The sequence below is a fragment of the Limanda limanda genome, chromosome 2 (genome assembly GCF_963576545.1).
Source record: "Limanda limanda chromosome 2, fLimLim1.1, whole genome shotgun sequence".
In the NCBI taxonomy this organism is placed as follows: domain Eukaryota; kingdom Metazoa; phylum Chordata; class Actinopteri; order Pleuronectiformes; family Pleuronectidae; genus Limanda; species Limanda limanda.
In genome coordinates, this window is record NC_083637.1 from 28591522 (window position 1) to 28613732 (window position 22211).

The 22211-nt window shown below is 40.0% G+C and overlaps 1 protein-coding gene across 4 annotated transcripts in view; it reads left to right on the plus strand.

Moving 5' to 3' along the window:
- Window positions 1-22211, plus strand: part of rptor (regulatory associated protein of MTOR, complex 1) — a 152091-nt gene that overhangs the window by 72733 nt on the left and 57147 nt on the right. For all 4 annotated transcript variants that reach the window (XM_061088248.1, XM_061088264.1, XM_061088256.1 and 1 more), the window contains exons 8-10: window positions 6866-6925; window positions 15433-15533; window positions 17639-17783. In XM_061088248.1, coding sequence (XP_060944231.1) covers window positions 6866-6925; window positions 15433-15533; window positions 17639-17783 — 306 coding nt within the window. The remainder of the gene's footprint in view (window positions 1-6865; window positions 6926-15432; window positions 15534-17638; window positions 17784-22211) is intronic.

The window sequence follows — 22211 nt, forward strand, 5'->3', positions numbered from 1 at the left end:
ATACCCCTTGGTATTTTCAAAGTTTTGGTAAACAAATGTTTACCTGTCTTGTGAACAGTCAAATCGTATTTGTCTTGTTCAGAATTACAAATCAGAGATTTGCCGCAAGGGGCTATAAGGGGTCCTGTGTCCAAAGGGTTACACAGGTAGTATTGATTTAGGACACTAGTAGTAGTTGGGTTTGATTTCATTTCCCAAAACATTTAGCAACTGAACAAAAACAACAATTCAGAATTACATGATATTGTGCCAAGAATTATTACAGTCAAATAATGATTCACCGGATGCAGACTGTGGGTATATTCCTGCCATGGGCGCATCTTTCAGGTGATTATCCTCTCCTTCCATTTCAGCCCGTAACCATTTTCAAAATCTCCAAGTTCACCAAAACAAGCTCCAGACGATTGTTAAGTACAAACAAGCCGTAGCATATTTCCCCAATAGCAGCATAATTGGTGTTGCCAGACCATTCTCCAGTGCTGACACAGTGATGTGGTAGTAGGTCTACCGATGTGAAAGTAATGAAGTTGCCTTCTTAACCATACAGCGTGCCTTAAAGTCCTTAATGGGACTTAGGGGTCTGATGTAGGATGGAGGTGGAGCATATCTGGGGACTCAACAGTCGGGTTTTGCCCTTAGGTCTCCAACAGGGTAATTTAACCAGGCCCATAACCTCTTGTAACAGACTCTCTTCTTTTAAGTGAACTCTACTGGAGAGATAAACACTGTTCCTTATTTTTAACATTTTTTACATGAGCACAGAGCATTAACATTTTTGATGGGGATTGATATGGTAATAAGAGAACTGTGAAGATTTAGTAGGGAAAACATCTTACAGTTAAGAAGTATAGTTAGTTAGTGCTGTCAGGTGGAACAATCTTATGTAGAGGATTTATAAATAATACCAAACATACCTTTGGCTTTTTATACTTTCTTGTTACTTAAATCTTCAAATATACTCCTTTACGTCATCACCCATATGATATAATGTTCCCCCGGGATGCAGGTGAGACAGTTAAATCAGTTTGTTCTAACACACACAATCGTCTACCTAAATAATCATGTCAGAAGGTGACATCTGCTCATTAATATATATGCACATCAGTAAAGTTTGAATGTGTAACTTGCAGCTGTGAGTCAGAAAATGTGCTCGTATCCCTGACAAATCACCAGTCATTGTCTCAACAGTTGTTTTATTATTCACTGCCGGAGCCGCTACAGGGTTTGTCTCTGGGTGATATCATCGCAGCAGTCTGTCTCTGTGGTCTTCAGGCAGAAACAGAAACTTGTTTTAATTCCCAAATGAAATATGTAGCAGTGCAGTGGAACTGGAAATACTGTGTGAATTGTTAAGGATGGAATTCCATGCAAAGTGAATTATGCCGTTTAGGCAAGGCCAACATCCCTGTACGTTCAGGAAATGTATTTTATTAGCATTATGTAGTCAGTATACCACAAGCACTACACTCTAAGGTTGAATGAAAGCAGTAATGAAGCATGATTCTATGCTGATCAGACAGGCACCAATTTATCTCTGCACTTGTCTTTGTAATGATCAAAGAGCTCACATTTATCATAATGTACCATTATTTCAAATGTTGCTATGAAATAAGTACTTGTACTGCAGCTGCCACTTAATGAGCAGCTTGTTACGAGCTCTTGTAACAATGAGAAATGTGGAAAGAGGCATTTGAAATTAAAATATTCGTTACTTTCCATTTCTTTTTTTACTATATATTCTACTATAATCTTGACTCTACACTACAGATCATTTACAAGTCAAGATCTTTCATTGTGCTCATCAGGCACGATTTATTTTGCCATATGACATTAAAGGCTGACTGTAGGATTGAAATGTAGATTTATAAGTTTCCATTGTTGACGGTCCAGGAATCTCAGACCAAGATCCAATCGGCTTTATTTGTGGTCACTGACTACTTGACCTTCGACCAATCAGCGCTCTATAGGCAGAAGTTGTTGTCAGCAATTGTAATGAATTTCAGTTGTCATCTATGGGTGAAAATATTTTTTTAGACATCCCATACCATTCCTGCAGAATAATCCACTTCCTTATCTGCATCAATCATAACGCTTGTTTAAAAAGAGACCAAACACAGTTATAAAAAGTCGAGGACAAGTATAAACACAAATGAGAAGCAGGTCTAGAGACTTGGATGAAGTTTTAAAAGCCATCAGACACAAAGTCCTGGCTAAAGAAGAGGCAGAGGAAAGAATGACAGGAACCTTGATATCGACTGTTGATTTAAGCTGCAGTCCTCAGCTACAGCTGCTAACTCTTCAGAACCACCTTCAGAGTGACAGTGATACCTGCGTATTTTATACGCAGGTATCAGAGTCCTTCAAGAACTATTCCACATTAGGTTTTCTCCGTGTATTTTGAAATGGTGTACTTGAAGGATTTATTCAATATAAACTTGAATATTCAATGTAGGATTTTTAGTGCTAACTAGTTAGGATAGCAAATGTACAATATCATTGACCAAATCAGGATTGGTCATAAAATGTAGTAAAACGTTTTGTTTAATTGAATAAGAAATGATTGCTCATATTTAACAGGACAGTAGTTTCTTGCAAAGTGTGATATATCTCATCCATAGTAGAGGTCAGTTTCAGAGCAGATGGGATTTGGGATCGCCCAGTTGCCTTCTAGCACATTACTGATCGAGATGATGACTTGGGACAGGAGGCTGATTGAAGGAGTAATGAGCTGTAGATCCGGCCATGAGGGGGCCACCCTGCTGCTCCCGTTCCTCCTCCACCTCCCACCTTAGGAGCAATATAGTAGTATTATATAGCAATATATAGTAGTTTCCTCACACAAGATCCACTTCATTTCCCTCCTCAGTGTTTAATATGTACAAGCCCACTCCAACCCTTTTCTCTCAGCACCCACACACTCACTCACTCCTATTCATCGATCCAATTACAGTTTGGCCACCTCACTCTCTGTTGGTAATAATCCCTCAATTTCCTCTTCATCTCTGGCCTTCAGCCGCTCGGTTCTCCTGTCAACTTATCTGTGCCCTCTTCATCACAGGAACTCTCAGTTCACCAGCCATAGCTGTTGGTGCAGCCTTTAAGTTTGCCGACCACTCATGATAGTTTGAAGAAGATCAAAAGTTTTCGATGAGTTACTGCTGAGTTTCGCCATGTAATAAGTTAGAGCACAGACAAGCCTCAGCTCACTTCTGCTTTTTTTTTTGTCTTTTACCCCGAGACTTTATTTAGTTCAGTGGTTATTTTCTTCCAGTAAGTTTTTCAACATGAAACTTTCCACATACTCGACAGATAAAAAGTTTTAGAAGACCTCCATTTGTCCAGCATCATAACATCATTCAGTGAGAACCAACTTAATTTTTTTTTTAATTAAAAGACATGCAGTTACATTTTATCAAAATTTGCAGTCACTTGTGAGCATTTTGGCAATGAAAATGTTTATAAAGTTTGAACCAACAACAATAACTTTCTCATTATGTCAAGTTCTGAAGCCTCCTCCCTGTTGTGGTCTTCTGTTATTTCTCATGAACTTACTGTAGGATGAACCTCTTATGAACCAAGTCTGTCTGCCTTTCTTACTTGTCTTTTTCTTACCATTTTCTGTGAAAAGCTGTAAGTAAACCAATTTCCTCATTCCATGACAATTATGATTTTTAACTTTTGGATTATATAAACTTCTCTTTCAAATCTTCACTGGGCTTAAACTGATAACATTTCTCCAGCCATAATTAAATCAGTATATTGGTCAAAGGCTACCATTTGAATTCATATTTGACAACAGCTTTACTTGTGGGCCTCCAGGATGTCAAAGTTGTCAAGTTTGCAGTGAAATATTTCAACATCTACTATATCTTAGATATCCAGTATTCAACTATTATCTCCAGTATGTTAACGATTTAAAATTTAAGGAAATTGTTTTTAGATGGATGGTCTCCAGAACAATCTCTAATGTCAAGTAATGTATCACATCGTACCCAGGCAAAAATGTACATTTCATAACCACCTCGTTTGTTTTGGACCTTCTGTGTCTTCAGTTTAGTCCAGACCGAAACAAGTGTTGTGACCAAAAGAGGTGGTCTCGATTCAGATAAAACTGAGCAGTGCAGTCCTGTTTGTAGTGTGAAACCACTTTTTTGGATAGGTCTGACTTTCAGACCCATCTTAATCTTAATCTTTATCCAGCATTAAACAGTAGAATAGGAAAAAGGCTGTGTACTGTGCCTGAAGCTGGTGATTTGTGTAGTCATACAGTAATGATATTACAGTGGCAACAAGTTCATTAGTTTTTTTCCATTGAAACAGAAAGTCTACTATCTGCAGAATTGACAAGCAAACCTCTTCATGTCAAGTATACGTGGATGAAGCCCATGTAGGGATGAAAGACATACTTATGTAAATCTAAGGTGTGAAAACATCCTCAGATGTTTCTGACATTACACTTTACTGCACCAGCAGGAAGCTGCTGATTGTCGATGATGTCCTGTGTAGTTGATCAAGAGGTAGATTTCAAACACACACTTGTGGTTGTGAAAACTAGAACAATTATTCAGGAGGAAACTGTAGCGTTAAAACCAGGCTGATCTGAGAGTAATTTTGCTATTCAGCCCTTGTGGGAAAGAAGCAGGCAGCAGCGATGAATCTCTTGTGAAATCCAAAGCAGACTGAACCAACTCCTCAACAAGCGTGTGCTTCCATCTCTTCAATTGCACCCCCCAGCTCTCAACATGCTAACCCTGCTGCCGGGCCTCTCTGGTTTCCTTTCTGTTTCTTGAGACTCAGGAAATAAATGTATTTCTAATTAAAAGCTAAAGCAAGCTGTCCTCATCACCTCAGGCTGACAAATACCTTTTAGCACCTCTTGTACTACATTGAATGCATTTGTACTGCACTCAGTTGATAGTGTTTGTAGTGTCGTGAGATTTGAAAAGATACAGTGCAGACCACGATAAAAGCTCTCTTCATGTCATGGCTTTTATTCAAACCATTACAAAGTGATGTAGCATCTGTGCATAGGATTTTCTTTTTTTCTTGTAGGACCCTTTTGCATTATATGGATTCATACTTGAAACTTGGCATTTCTGCCTTGTTCCACCATTAAGCATCTTTTTGAGAGCAGAGCTGCTGGGCTAATAGCAATACACTAAACAAGGTTTATTATGCTGAAAATTCAGCAGTTTGCTAGTTTCAAAAATCAATTATCTCTGCTTACAACTTAGCATGAACACGTTCAAGTTTTAAAGTCAAACAGAAATTTGAAATGTCCATGTATTTTTTAAATATGTCTGCACTGTGTTTACTTTGGCCCGTCTGTCTCTTTCTACCAGACTCTATTTGTCGTTAATCATCCGTGTTTATATCGTTTCCCTTTTTGCATTAAACATACAAAATTATAAACAAGATAATCTCTGGTTCAATTAAAAAAAAGGATTAGAAGGGTTGTGTTGTCCTGGGAGAAATGATGGTGTAACTGATGCTTTTCGTGACATTTGTCAAACGTTTGGCACAGACCAAAACTGATTTTTTTGCATTCAATTTCTTGCCAATCACCCCAACAACTTGCCCTGCTGGCATCCTTCCTCCTCTTGGCTTTCTGAGTGTCAGGCCCTTTTGGCGCCCGTGCTGTTCTTAAAAGAGATCGTAAGTCCCACTGCTGCCATGTGGGATCTCATTATTCTCTAGCAGCAGGAAGAACCTTTGAAAGTGAGTACCACAGCTTACGTCACAGTCAGGGTGGATCAATTGTTGGAGACAAATTCCCAATCCCTGCATGACTTCTATTATTTTTGAACTGCCTCCAGGCGTGATGCTGGCTTCAAGCTCTGGTGGAAAAAACGGAATCACTCGTACTCAATAACCATTCATAGATGACGGCTGAGAGGAAAGTGTAAAAGACAAAAAAAAGTGTAAAAGACGCAAAAAAAGTTTTGACGGTTCGATTTTTATTCCTACTCTGTCATTTTTTGAGGGATCAGTTTGACTTATCTGCATCCATCATAACGCTTGTTTAAAAAGAGACCAAACACCGTTGAAAACACAATTTATATCTTTACGGCAACTTAATTTACTCAGACATGTTTGTCATATTTAAGTCTGGACATCTGGAGCTGTTATGACCAAAGTTCTTGTAACTTATAATGATGGTTTAGCTAAATGTCCAACTGAGGCTTCAATAAATTTTATCAGATCTTCTGTTTTCATACAGTAGTTGCTTATTACATGGTTAGTACTACCAGCCACCTACTAAAAGGAGGGTAATTGTTGAAGTCTCATTAAGAATTATGTGGCTAGGAACATGACAGACAAATCCTGATATTGCTCTGTCTCTGCTGGATACGTAAACGGTTTGCTCAAGTCTTTCTGTATTCAATATCCCTGCAGGTCATGTGTGACTGACACACAAAAATAGCCTCACACATGCATGCGCACACACTCCTGCTCTCATCCAGGTGTGTGATGACTCGCAGTGGGCTCGGCGCGGTGCTGTGCGTCTGTCACGCTCTGAGTGACGACCCGCTGTGACTTACAGCTGGCCCGACCTGTCAGAGCTAACCACGCACAGTAAACAATAACCCCCATGCCAGACATTTCAGAAATATGACTCTGCGTGTCCCGCTGTCTGCCCCCTCCCCTCTGACTGTAGCTCAGCCAAAACACACTCATCAAATGGCTAAGCGGTTGTAATCTGTGAGGCTTTTGTTTCTTCTTTGAGTGTTTTATATGCTCATTGTCTCTCGCAGGTCATATAATTTGAACTCTACACACCAATTTTTTTTGCTTTGTCTAGTCTGTGAGCTCATCTTGTTTCTGACCCTTATCTGCAACTTTTCCTTGTCTGCTTTTCCCCCAGGTTTTGTATGCAGAAGAGTGCCAAATTGGTGCCAGGGGTGACGTTGGACCTCATTGAGAAGTAAGTGGCACTCCACGAGCATCCCAAAAAAACTCTATTTCTCTCTCCCTCTCTCTTTGGAGGGTGTAGTTGAGAGAAGTCATTATCCTGTCTTCCTCAAGTCTGTCTCGCCCTGTCTGTCTTTCTCTTTCGCTCTCTCCTCGCTGTCAGCCCTCGCTGTGTTGTTTTCCACCTGCAGGTATAATTCTCTGCCTTTGTTTTCCCCTCACAGTGAAAGCAGCAGTAGTTTGGCAGATTTAAAGCCCCACATTTCTTCAATAAACTCCCGGGTGCAGAGCGGCTGAGTGCAGAACAACTCTCGCTCTTAGGCATACACTGTCGCACTGATATTAGCGCTCAATATGGATGTCGTATCCAAAGTTTTAGTAGTTTCACAGAACAATCAGGAGTGGCTCCCCCTACCACCACTCCCCCACCCCCTGCTTATGTGCAGGGTAGAGTAAAATGTCACCCAAGAAATAAGTTGGTCGAAAAGGCTTGGTTGTAGTTGAACTATGTAACTTAAAAGCACTGTTATATAGTTTTTGCAGGATTTTTATGTTTTCTAAAAGTAAGAACTCCTTTTCCTCACATGCCTAGTGATTTGAGCATGCCACAGACAGGTTAAGTGCACGTACACACACACAAACCCTAACCCTCAGTCATGTTTTGACAGAACTGTTAATTGTTGGTATGGCTTTATTTGAAAAGGGCTTAAAATGAATTACATAATAAGATGCATAGTGTATAGTTTATATTATATAACACAATTTGAACAATCTCCCTTTTGTTAATGCAACCTGAACACTTGCTATAGTTTAACCATTTTCTTGATTAATTCAGGCTAATTAAATGTACAGTCCACAGCAGTTATTCCATTAGTGCAGCAGCTGAGTTATTATTTCACACTCTGTTCTTCTGGGTTTCCCTTCACAACACATACACAGTGTTATTATTTTACCATTAATTTCACTCACTTCTACTTTGCTGCCTTTTCATTTGCTTCAAAGCTGTTTTTTCGATGTATGGACGTCTACTCATCCGGCACAGATGTTTTGTTCAAAATGGCCTTTACAGGCTCAAAGGACATGATAATTATTTCCTGGTCGACCAAATAGAAGTGAACAACTTGAAGACTCTGTTTCTGTATTTTGTTTGAAATGGCTTTGTGAAAAATAACTAAACGTAAGCCATCATAGCAAAGATAATGGCCCTTCTCTGTTGTGTTTCCTGGCCTTTAGCACGAACCAGCATTGATTTGGTCATGCTGGACACATCTGTTCTTTTCTTTTTTTAGTGATCTACTTCTTAAAAAAGATTATATGGTTATTTTGCTTCTTTTTTTTTTTCTATTTAAAATCTCAATCCAATATTTAGTCACACTCTGGTTAACTGTCAATCGATAGTTCGGTTTCACCTTCATCAAATGCCTCCACAGACTGCAGGTAGTTATTTGGATGATTGACGAAGAATATGAATCACAAGTCCCATTCTTACAGAGATCAGCCATAAATATAAAGTGTTTATTTTTCACCTTCCTACATTAGTAGAAACCTTTTGGTCGCCGCTCTTCTTCTTTTACCACTTAATTAACTTGCTTGCAGTTTTGCTTTCATCTTTTTATTTTAACACACTTTCCCTGTTCTCTCCTGTGGATCCATATTACGCAGGAAATGCCCTTGTACTGTACGCAAAACTTCTACTGAGTGACTCCCAAGGCAGGATGGGAAACCACTAGAGTGATGACGAACACCTTTGAAGAAATAAGCCCCTTCGTCCATTCTCAATTACTCTATGTCCGACATCACGGAGCTCTTCATTCATGCTCAAGCTCTCACTCCCTTTTCATCTCTTATTATCTTTCTCACCAGAAAAAACAAAGGGCTTCTGTAAAGAGGGGTTGGGTTAGTTATGACCCACATTGCAGTAAGAACAGTTTGAGAACCCACAAACGCCAGCCTCTCATTCCTCTGTAGGACGTGTGCAAAACACTGTACAATGTCAGTCTTCTACCACAAAATGAGACTCACTACAGTCAGTGTGACCCACATCAAAAGGTACAGTCTCTAATCATTTGAAGGGCTAGAATTATGTAGACTTAAAAGCAACACTCTCTATAGAATTACTGAGTGCAATTCCACTTTATTGTGGGTTTGATAATGACCTTTCAGTATGTACAGCCATGATAAACAAAAAAAACAGGCGCTCCATCAAGTTAAAAACTGCAGATCAGTTTTTTTTTGGAAGATCCGGTGTTCTGCTCTTTGTGTTCGCTGTCTTCTACACTCGCCTTCATTGTATAGAAAAAGTCGTTAAGGATAAAAGAAAGAGTTCTCCCAGCAGCAAAAATTGCTGACCTTATCTGTTTTGGTTCAGGTGCTGAAATTGAGTTTGAGTTGTTGTCAGTTCAAAACAATATTGAAAAACAGTAAATCTGAAATTCATGAGAAAGATGACCTTGAATTGATGAGCATGGGGATATTAAGGGTGAGGCTCAATGCTGGAAGAAAATCAAATCTATTATAAGATTAGAAATGTCCTTACAGCTTAAAAGTTAAAAAACGTGTTTTGAAAAAGCTAAAATAATAACAAAACAAAAAATAGGTGTTAAAGAAAAGTCATTACTGGCACAGTAAAGCGTTTCCTCTCAGTGTTGATGTTTCAGCTTTACTCAGTGGGGAGGTCGGTGGCATCCCTGATGCTTAAGTTGCTATTTCTGTTCATTGCATGTCCAGCGTGTTGCACAGACGGCTAAATGTTGACTCAGCTGATTTCCGTCACAGTTAAATAATGGATAGTCTCAGAGCTCATAAAAGAAAAATGGCACTTCACTCGTTTGCCATCTCACCTATTTGCTGTATAACTTTGGGCCAGCAAGTTAAAGTCAAATGCCAAAGTTAAACATTATTCATGGGATGTTTCTTGGCCAAAAAATGAAATATCACAGTAGCTGCAGTTTGTAAAAGTGTACAGCAATCATTGATTAAAGTAATATATATTACAGTCTGGAGACTGTGTAATGTAACAAGTGTTGCTCATAGTGAGGAATTAACTAGGGCTGCAACTGAAGATTATCTTGAGAATCGATTATTATTTTGATTAATCGATTTTTAATAGGATGAAAAGACTAAAACTACACTTTAACCTTCCAGCAGTTGATTTGAAAAGCTACTTCATCTTCTTGTACAATGCTTTTATATGTTTTATAGACATCTGAAACTTAATTATAATAATAATTCCAGATTCAGATATCTACAATTTTATTCTGACTTGCCATAGTTCAAGTTCATGATATCTACAACACCAGGCTCAGTTCCATTCCATTCTCAAACTTAATTTAAGGTTTAATTGAGGCGAGATATGTTGAACTGGAATTTTACATAATATTACATTAAACTGAAATGTAGATATCCATAATGGGAAACCACACACATCAATAAAAAAAGGAGTTTGAATCCTATGTCATTACAGATGTTGAAAGGATTTGAGGAATTAAACAGGGTTAATGATTGTTTAGACAATTCATAATAATATTATACATACTTTATTAAAACATTCTTACTAGTCACTGTAAAAGTCAATGTTCCCACAATGTGATAACTCACTGCAGTATCTGAGTGGTGCTTGTCCTTTCAAACATTGACTCCAGGTACGGGATTGGTTGGTTTAAGGCCCAAACCTCAGGACATGCTGCCACAGAGTGTGCCGTGCATTATAACAGACCTGACTAATTGATAACTAAATTAGTTGTCAGCTATCTTTATAACAGATTATAATTGATTTGTTGCAGCCCTAATATTATCACAAAACACTTCAGTTCCCCTCAGTACCATGTAGCCTTTAAGCCTTTTTTAGTTCTGTGTGCCACAAAGAAACAAAGCTTAAGCTTTACCAAGAGTTCTGACAAATGTCTTAAATCCATATCCTTCTGCATAAAACATTCAAAACCAACTGTTATAATACTTTAAATCCAGCATTTTTGACATCCATGTTTACTTGTGACTAAATCTCTGCTGTGTTTGCTGGCACATTACTGTGCTACCACCACCTGTAGATCAGAGGCATCAGTGTGAAATCCTTGGCAAACTGGCAGGGAAGATAACCAAAACTGTGACCTGCTCATTGAAAAACAGAACTTTTCAAAGTGCTTCCAAAGTTAAGAACATTGCAATTTAGGGTTGGTAATCCTGCAAAAGCTCGCGAGAGCAGGCAACACTGATGCAACTGAAACATCCCGCCTCCTCCTATCGGCCCTGTCATCAAAGCGCCCCCAAAACACATGAACACGCACTGACTGACAACTGCTAGGAGCCAACCTTTCCGTAGCTCAACGCTAACCTCTGGCCATTGTCTGCTTCTGCTTAGAACTCCGGTTCGCAGTGAGAGCACAGGCAGGGTGTGGGCATGTAGGCAGGTCGGTTAGTCCTGTTTATTAAGCTGCTGCATGCACTGAACCATGCAGCTCCTCCGTACTTTTTCCGATGGTGGTGCATGTGTGAACGCAAATGTCAGATTGAGACCCGCCACAGTTTCTGCTTCCTTTTTCTACCTGACCTCATTCTAAATCAATTTCAGTGACAGCTCTTTAGTTTTTACTACCTTGCTCTGCTGCCTTTAAGGGGAGAACAATGCAGCTCTAATTGTTTTCATAGTTGTCATGATAAAATGAAAGGCTGTATAAATGCTAGTCAATGCAATATAGGCACATTTCATTCTAATGTTACTGTCGCTACCATAGCACAAGTAGCACAGAAAATCATCAGCTGGTATCCTAGCAACAACAACACCACGATCACACTGGGTTGCTCTTCAACAGAGAGTGATTCAGTGTAGCTCAATACTGAGCCAACAGTCTCACACACGCTCAAAGCAGCTTTCTGCCTTTGTCATCATTTTGCTGTGTCCTGATCAAACACGTGTGCATGAACACGAGCATTACACTCACTGACCAATCATCAGGCTCATATTCACCCCTCAAAAGGTCACACATGTTTGGAAGCCATGTGTGGAGCGCTCATTGCCCATGCAAGATTACAGCCATTTGTTGTAAGAGGGATTGAACATAATGTCGGTCTTGAGTAGTTGTGTGCTGTTGATTTAGTTGATTAATTTAATCATTCCTCTTTCTCCGCTCCATCTGTGCACCCTTCTGTCTCTGCTTCCCACATACATCCAACACGCATTCTGCCTGGATCAATCACAATAGCCTTTCACATAAGAGAGTCACGACGTCGCCTGCGTGTGGATTTTACCTGCTTACAAGCTCAATGATCTCTGGCCGTTAACCCTCACACTCTATTGCACATAGTGTCTCTTTCCTTTCATCTCACTTGGAGCAGACTCATGTGGTCACAGGTTGATCCCCATTCACAGTCTCCCTCTGTGTCTTTGTGAGTCTCTGCTGCTCGTAAGGCCGACCCGGCTCCCCGGTGTCTGACGCAGTCCGACACTGTGCTCCACTCAGCGGGGGGTCCTGAAGGAATCCTATAACTGTGATCGCTCCTTAGCATTTTACTACAGAAGACACAAGTTATGACTTAACATACATCTTGTATGTAAATGCTGCATGTCCTACACATAGACTTCAGAGAGAAGAGGCTGCTACACAGCATCAACCCCCAAAACAGTAGAGATTTATCTCTTTGCTCAAACTTTTACAAGGACTTCAGGACGCTGCTCACGTCTATGATCTTATATGTACACATACTCAGATTGGTTGTTGATGCATCTGAGAACAGGGTTTTAATCATCATACCAGCATTTCTGCTCCATCAGTATTCATGGCATCAAACATGACAGAATTGATCAAACTGGATCGGGTAACAGTGGATGTGGTTTCATTTACTGACATATGCGCATGTCTGTTTAGTGTGTCTCACACACGCATCATAACACAGCTCACATTCAGCGCTGCACTGTAGCTTTTTATGCCTCGACAGCAGGTGGCTGGAGGCTTTATGTTTCCTGCTGTCCATCTTATTCTTATAAACACAATATCTCAAGAACACCTAGAGGGAATTTCTTCAAAATTGGTAAAAACATTCAAAAGGTGGACTTTTGGCTGTTAAAAGTAAAGGTCACGATGACCTTGCAAATCTTGATCTTTTAGACTTAACATGTCAGAAACACCTTGAGGGAATTTCCTCAAATTTGTGACATAAGTTTACTTAGAATCACATTAACTGGTCAAAGGTCACGATGGCCTCACAAAACATGTCTTTAGTCTCCTGAACATACTCAAGTCTCAAGTCCACCTTTAGATGATCTCTTAAGATGTCGACCTTTTCGCACTTGAACAAATGGATTTGATTTCTGTGGTCAAAGGTCACAAGGACCCCATGTCAATCTGGGAAAAATGTCCAGAGAAATACAAAACTGAGCTCATATAGATAGTTTCTGTGGCAGTTTGATTTGTACATTTTTCGCAGTGTAAAGTTTGGTTTGACACCAGTCATTAAGGTTTGTTAGTACAGCCATCTATCAAATTTACATCTGTAGTCTGCTATTAAAAATTCAAAGCAGACAGATATTTCAACATTCTCTAAGTTACACATCTTATAATATCATATAATTATAGAAATTATTTCATATTGTCAACTTAATAGCTTTGAACCAGGACCTTCAGTATTGGAGAAAAGCAGCTTGTGAAAAATGAGCTACACCTGTTAAGTGCCAGATCTGCTGTTGCCATGCATATCATTATTATTTTACAATGTATAATGAGAATGTTTGGCACAAAAATGTTTTTCATATTGAATTAAGTTATATCATCTGTTGTTGTAAGGTTGGAACTTGACAGTGACCCAACAAGACCGAGGCACTTGAGACATGGGATATTTCAGACATGAGACAACCCTAAAAGACACAGGGCACTTACAGTTTTGTTGCAGTACACACTTCATTATCACAGGAATTATTGTGTTAACCACATAGTACATTATGAATCCTGTATATAGGCACTTTAGACTTATGTACTTGTGAGTGGCTAATGCAAATGACCAGTCATGTGACAGGGCAATCCCTCTGCATGTATCTAAAAAGCCTTGCAAAAGCAGCGCAAATTTTAACAAAGAGAACATCAGTCGAAACACAGCCTTAAAAGCGATTAGCGAAATGGATATGTCTGGCCCATGAGCTTTGTGCTTCTTGTGCCGACAACATGAACAAACATGAAACGTGTTGCGACACAGATTTGATTTTTATCGTCTTTCTGTTGTTCTGCTGTTTGAGTGAGGGTCACAGTGTGTCCAGCACACCAAACAACTAGTTTCTCATCTACCAGCCACATGACCTGATCAAAGATAGATGTTTACACAAGCACTTTTCAAACAAGTTTGACAATGTGCTTCATGAAAATAGAAAGACGCTTTACAAAGGACTTCCAAACCAACAATCTTATAATTTATACGATTATCACTGTAAATATTAATACGATGGATTTTATCATCACAAACTACAGACGCCAAACAATAAGTTACTATTATTCAAATTTAAATGGAGAAATATATATTTTTTCCCAGTCTTACTGAATTTTGATCATCAGATTGACGTGTGTGTTTTGTTTGTTTTTTGCTGAGGACCGAATGGGTTGTAGTGTTGATCTTTATTTAATTTGTTGTCACTTTTTCCTACTTATTTTTTTATTTAAAACATATTCCTCCCATTTTCTGTACTCGGACACAAACGACCCGCTCACATTAACTGTAATATCTGTGAGGCAGCTAGGGTTTGCCCTCAACCCCCTCCACTTCACTCACTGCTTTGCATAGTGTTCATTAAAAGGCAGACAGCTCGGTGTAGTAAAGGTGATTTTCTCCGTTTTGCTACAGTGATTACTGTCACATCGACTTGGGTTCTTGTCTGAAAAAGATTTCCCTACTCTCATTTCCATGGCGCTCCCACTCTCCCTTCACAGAATGATCTGGTTTTTAAAAGCCGGAGGAGCTTCTGTGAAAAACGGATGTATGGTTTACACATCTCAAATCCCTCCAGTGCACTCTGTAGATACACAAATTATATCAATCTTTGTCAATTATATAAAAATTAATCTTTGCAAAACAATATGGTGTTGGTACGTTCAAGGGACGACATGAAACACATGAAATCACAAATATGTAATATTATTAATATTACATATAATATTATTGCTTGTTCATATTACTGTTTGTGGGATCATCTGGCACCAGGTCTCCTTCTGAAGCAGCCCAGTTGGAATTGTTAAGCTTGTGTAACCTGAAATGAATCTGTATGACATAAAATCCATAATCTTACTCTTGTTCTCTGCTGGTGCCGGATATTCATCTTGGCCTCCAGTATCTTTGTGCACACAAGTATATTCATGAATATTCAGACCTGCAGAAGCTGTTAGTCTCTCTGAGTAAGTGACTGTAAATTTCTTCACGTGTTGCGATAATGTTACTTAGCAGTTGCCACTTTGTGCTCTGAGTCACCTATGTGCAATACAGTGAGCGTGGCTGACAAAGTGCCATCTGTGTAATGTTGTGTGTGTTTGTGTGTGTGTCGTGCAGGATCCCTGGCAGGCTCAACGACAGACGCACTCCCCTTGGAGAGCTTAACTGGATCTTCACAGCCATCACCGACACAATCGCCTGGAATGTTCTGCCTAGAGGTAAGGCTGTACACACACAGATGCACGCTTCGATAATCCCATAACAAGATTTTTTTCCCCAACAAAAATTAAAATTTAATACAACTTGGGCCGTATTCACACAATGTGTATATCTCCTTTTAAAAAGTTAGATAACATTCAAAGACAATGCAAAGTGACGTGAATGAGGTGTAATTCATGAGAGTTTTAAATATTTTAACTTACTAATTCGTGGGACACAATATCAGGAAATCCAATCAGTGATGAGAATGAAACTCACCGGACTCAGGTCCTGGCCCTGTCCTGAGCTAGCAGGTGGTCAAACTGGTTGCTAATCATCCTCAGGTGGCGCTGGTATTGTCGGTCATCCAGCTCCTCTAGAAGACGGCGAAATTTCCCAAGCTGAACACGACTCCAGATGGTCTTGTGGAGCCACACTCAACAGCACTGACTTCTCTGGCATTTCCACAACATGTACATCGCAGTAGCTGAAGTTACTTCAGCCTCGTAACCTTTTTTCTAATAGGCAAATATTCAGAGAATATGTTTACCAACATTGCTCATGTGATAAAACACAATTGGTCCTGCCGCACAACATGATGGGGAATTTGGTTTGTGTTTGGTGTAAACGCACCATTAACCTCAGCAACCCCAGCCACAATTGTTGTCGAAGAACCAGCATTAAGTTCACCTAACACATTGTTTATTCTTGTAACAACAAGAGAAACACTGAAATACTGGTTTTAAAAAATAATGTGTTACTTAAAAACTTGAACATATTTAAATATGAGTACAGTGTCATAATAACTAACTACATTAACCATTAGAAACAATGGCAAACACAAATAAAAAAAATGAAAACCTAAAGCAGGAAAGCAAACAAACACACTGGTGTTAAAGGTGAAGGACAAACTTGCTGGGAGATCTGAGGCCCACTGACGTTATTGTGAACAACATGTTTCGACAATGATGAAAAGTGAATTTACTCATCGGGAGCACAGATTAATAAAAACACCTAATAAAAACAGTACAGTAATGACGCATCAGCAAAAGGAAAAGTTTGAGAACATCCCCATTGGTTGATAAAATAACCAGAGTGCAGTCGGCACAGCCTGGCTCCTCAAATTGAGATGAATAGTGTTTAGAGTGTGTCGCACTGTAATTGGGGTTTTATCATTTTAACCAGAATTTAGGGGCCATAAAAGTTAAGAACACACACAAACACACTTCCCTCTGTACGTTGACAACGCATACATAAACTTTTGCATATACTGCCATTAACAGCCACCCACAGAGTCACCCTGCCCAGATGAAAATACACATGCTCTTTTCTTTTGGCATGTATTTATCTTTTGCCTGCAGAGCACACACCTCCTCGCATTGCTTACCTGTCTCCGTATACAATACACACACACACTGGCAAACACTGACAAGCACACACAGACTCTCCTGAGACAAACTGTATCCAAGCTAAAACAGCAATGTGACAATGCTGATGGCTGCCAAAGACTTTTAACCCCCGGGGCTCTGCTGCTAATGAAGCAGCCCACATCAGCGAGAATCCCTGTAATGAAGCCACTGCATACCAATTACACACGCGCACGCACACATACACAGACACACACACACACACAGTCTCTGTGGCCTTATGCACCCACACACTAACTTAAACAATTCAACATTCAAACAGTTCACATTCTCTCACAGCAGGCACTGGATTTGTGTCTCTCTGTCTCAGTACTCCACAGATGCGTATGCCCCCTCACACAAACACGGGGAATCACAGACATAAACCAGGGAGATTACCATGGGATTGGCTCTACCCCATTAAAGTGAATTAGTAAATACATTAATGAGCTGATGAAAATGTGACCACGACACATTGCTGGATTCTGTACACACCGGTCTTCTGCACACACATACACACTAACTTCCCTGGGTTTTTCCAAAGTTGCCGCTTTGCTCTAATTAAGCTTCTTTCTTTTGCCCAGTTAGATCTGCATTTACTCATTCAGTGCCCCATTTCCCTCACGTGATCCCATCTCTCTGTTAATTTATTCACTCGCTGACCCTCTTCTGTCTCTGCCGTGATGGATAATCTCTGTTCTCCCTCTCTCTGCCCTCAGATTTGTTCCAGAAGTTGTTTCGTCAGGACCTGTTGGTGGCCAGCTTGTTCCGAAACTTCCTGTTAGCAGAGAGGATAATGAGGTCATACAACTGCACGCCGGTCAGCAGTCCGCGCCTGCCCCCTACATACATGCACGCCATGTGGTAAGGCGCACGCATACAGAACAGAGAGGGCTTTCTTACACAAATATACAGTACACAGATGGTTTGGGCTCAGTCAAGCAGGAGGCAAGAGGCACACAGTGTTTTAGACTTCATGGTCCCACATGTATATTTAATGATCTCAAGTGGTTACCTTTTAAAAGCTATATAAGATGCAATCGGCCTGCTATCTTATGCAAAAATGGTAAAACTTCTAAAGGTTATGAGATCATTTATTAAATGAAATCTCCTTTGGAAATATTTGAAAACAGCTGGTCGAACTGCACTTTTTTGTCACCATTGCCTTTTGGTTTTGGTCTTTTTAGTGTGACAGCAGGTCATTGGGAAAACAGACTGTGTTTTACCACAGTGAGATATATCCAGCACAGCACTGCCAACTATTCTGCTAGAGGGTCTGCAGTGTTTTAAGGAATATTCCTCCCGTTTGTGGGAATATGCCTTGTATATACAGCTAGTAAGCAGATTGTATATGAAAATTGTGCGTTGAGTATAGATGCTTGTTTAACCTAGCTCAGCAGAACAACTGGAAACCTATTCTATTGATTTATCATGGGAAGAAAAAAAACAATAAAGACCTGAGTTGATTACAACAACCACTGAGGTTAGTGACAGCATGCAGCATATCAGCTGTCCTGTCCTCACTGTTTGGTCGCTGTCTTCACATAAACACTCTTTCCTGACTCACAACAAAACCCAGGTGAGCCTTAGATGTGTTGACAGCTCACTGGCTGGAGTACAAGTTACAAAACAACTTGTGTAACTCCTTTCTCTTTCAATGATCCCTGCTTCCAGTAGTTAGGTTGAACTAAGCTAAATCACAAGCATGAAATCGTTGTCTATCATATCAACAAAAGCCCAATAAGAAAGCAAAAAAGTGTTATTATTAACATTATTACTGTCTGTCCTGAGAAATCCTATCATAAGTAAGTGGACATCATTAAATACATAGGTGTATTGGTTCACACCTGGCTTTGGAATATGTCCCGAATGTCTCTCCGGTGATCCTCTCTGATCTCCCTTCCCCGCTCTAAATGCAAATAATCATGAAAGTTATGTTTTACCCCGTCTATGTTTACAGATGTGTCTGATTTTGTTTGTGTGTGTCGACGGTAACAAGAAAGAAAGAGAGAAAGAGTGTGATCAGAGTCTGGTAGGACTGAACGAATAAATGTGCACAGCTATACAGAAAGATTTAGCAGATTATAAGAAATGTATCAGTTGTCATGTTTTGGTCAGTGTTGATGTGTGACGGTGGCCGCAGACCGATCAACATATGGATACAGAGAAGCTTAAATTCAGAGTCAAACTGTAGCAGGTCAGAGGACGTTAGCTGAGGAGGCGGAACTTCATGCGGCCTGGGATGTATTCACGTTCACACAGCAAATCAGATGTGCCAACATGCGTCCCAGATCACCTCTGAATGGGGTTGAGGTGATGGGATCTCTGGATGCATTCAGGAGGCATTTGGGTGCATTCGACCTGAACACTGAACTGACCACTTGTGATCGAATCACTCACCAGGTGTGAACGGGATCAAGGTTGGAACTAGTGCGAGAACAGAGCAGGGACTATCATAAGGCTTCATGCAGTCTGATATACATTCATGTTTGCAGGAGCTGTGCTGTCATGTACTATCACTGATCCATAAGTCAAAAGAGGACAATGGACTGCACATATTGATGCAACACTCTACTCTGTAAAAGTGTTTTCTTCACATATATTGTAAAAAGTTACAAAAAAACATTAGATAAAGTGGTTCTATTACTTTCACTACTTCTCAAAATAAATATTGTTTGAGGAAGTGTGAGCCAAAACACGTAGGTGTTTTTGTTTGCTTCAGGCCTCCAGCATATGCATACACCTCGCTCACGCTAAGTTTAATTTCCATGATTTAGTTTCTTGGTTGTATTGTATGTTGATGACTGTGAGTGTTGCTGCATGTGTTTGCTCGACGCCTGATAAAAATAAGCAGATATAAGCAGTGTGTTCACTGGCAACGGCCTCAGTCCACCTGACTAGAGTAGACTGACTCAAGACAGCTTGTATATAGAGTAGGGGCACTGCTTCCACTTTAACCGCCCACACACAAACGTAACCTGCAGCTGAACATGTCCACCTTTTGACTGAGAGCATCAACAAAACTCTGGGGGATAGGAAAATATTCTGTGGCACATGTCAGACATCTTTGGCTGTGGGAGAAATGGCAGATTTAGGTTAAAGACATTGGCACCCGAAAATACATAATTCTTGGAAATTATTTAAGTTTGAGAATGTCTTCCCTTTAACTCACACAGCTTGAAACTTGAGCCAGAAGTTGTCGCAGTGTTTCCACTGCATTTGCCCCCCCCCCCCCAAAAAAAATGTTGCATTACTAGTGTCATAGTCAGACACAGAAATAGGTGCTCTGTTGTCCATTGACTTAACCTGCATCTCTACACTGTGTAAGATCGTATCTATCTCTATTACACCAACACTTCTCCCACTTTCTATTGTTTCTCCTCTTGGGCTTCTATAAAAGCCTCCCTCCACCTCTCCCACTCATTATCTGGATCGTGTTTTTGGAAAACAACGCCCTCTCACTCTGTCTCCTCAAGGAGCTGTTTGTTGTGTAACACCCTGGCATCACTTATTGTAAAGAATACTGTTCCTTCCCTCCCTGTGTGAGCAGTCATCTGTCTATCTTTATCCGTGCGGCCTTTTATTTTAGATTGTTGGTATATTGCTCTGTTTACCACTAAAGAAATTGGGAGCTGCACTTTGTTTCACACCACGTATTAAGCAGGACAGAGTAATGGCAGGGAGGTGCTTTAAGAGCACAAGAAAGGAGACTGAGAGGATGATAAAAAAAATGGAGGTGCCAGAGATAAAAGAGCAGTAGAAGTATAAAAGTATTGCTCTGCATAGATTGTGGGTGGGGGGTGTAGAAAAGGAGTAATTAAGCAATTTGTAGCCTCGTCGATTGATGTTGGTGTCCCAACACAAACGGCTATTGGAGTAGAATTAGCAAGAGCAGATAAACTCGTGGCTGATTACTCCCTCGTGGACAGTCTCGGTGTGGGAGTGTGTGTGGGTGTGTCTGCTTTATGTGTGTTGTGTGCGTCGCTGCACCATTCTCTGCAGGCAACAGGAAAAAGAGCTTAGTCAGGCGCCAACTGGTCCCCCACGCTTCTCTGCCGTTGGCCGTCCCCTCCACACGACAAAAACACACACGCAAACAGGTTTTGTAATGAGTTACTTGTTGGCAGACACTGTCCGAATTAATGCCGTCATCTCACATGGTGCAGCAGCCTCGTCCCTGTGATGGTGGGTTAACTGCTCTCTCTGATGTGTCCTCTCTATTGAATTACAGCAACAGAAACGGAGATGGAATTTGTTTACAACATTTCTGTACAGATTCTAATCTCATCACTTTAAGTTATGAAAAAAAAGGAAAAAAGGATGACATTTTAGGTTTTTCTCGCTTGAATAATGTTGTTTTCTGAGTCAGTTTTGTATACACAACAAAAACGAACAACGAAAACAGGAAAATGCAATGCCTTATAGTAATGTAATTGTTATAATAATTTCATTATTTTTGTATCTGTAAAACTTGTTAAATGGCCTTAAAATGATCTATGACACACAGTGCGTAAGAAAGTGATCAGATGATCTTTTTAAAAACCCAGCTCCACCCTCAAATGTCAATTAAAATCTTTTTAAATGAAATAGTTTGGCATGTTAAAAAAAATGGAATCTATAGGCCCAGGACGATACAGGATCCTAAAAAGAAAGGAGCTTATTGAGTCAAATCATGACTCCATAAGGCTGACTTTACCCAGACATTTTAAAAGTACTCAGCAGCAGCCGCATACCAAGCCATCATAGAACATTTAGAGACACCCTCACTGCATCATCTTGAAAGCTCCTGGTATATGACATTCAGAGAAGAGAGAGTGTAATGGAGAGACAGCAAGGAGGTTTCCACTGACTGGAAATCATTTTCTCAGCAGCAGTAAATCAAGCTAATACTGTATTACACTGTATGTATGATATTAATATATATGTGATGAGTCACAGCCAGAACATTGTAAATCGAGACTACCTAACTTTTGCTAAAAACAATGCTGTATGCAAAGTGTAACAGTAGCATGAACTGAAAGAGTCATGAAGTCAGTGACCTCACGTTTGCAAATCTGTTTTATTGCCGATCATTTCAACATAATGTCTGTCTGTCTTCTAGTAGAGTGTAGATTCTTCTCTCAAAAGTTTCAGTGTCATCCAGGGCATTCTTTTTCCTGAAAAACTTTTAATGTTTTTATTATGTTCTGTGCACTAAACTGGATTTGCTCATGTCTGGTGCTGAAATTAATCAGAAGAAGAGGGACTGAGTTTCACCTGAGCAGTTTGAGACCTGAGGTGTGAGCTGTAGTT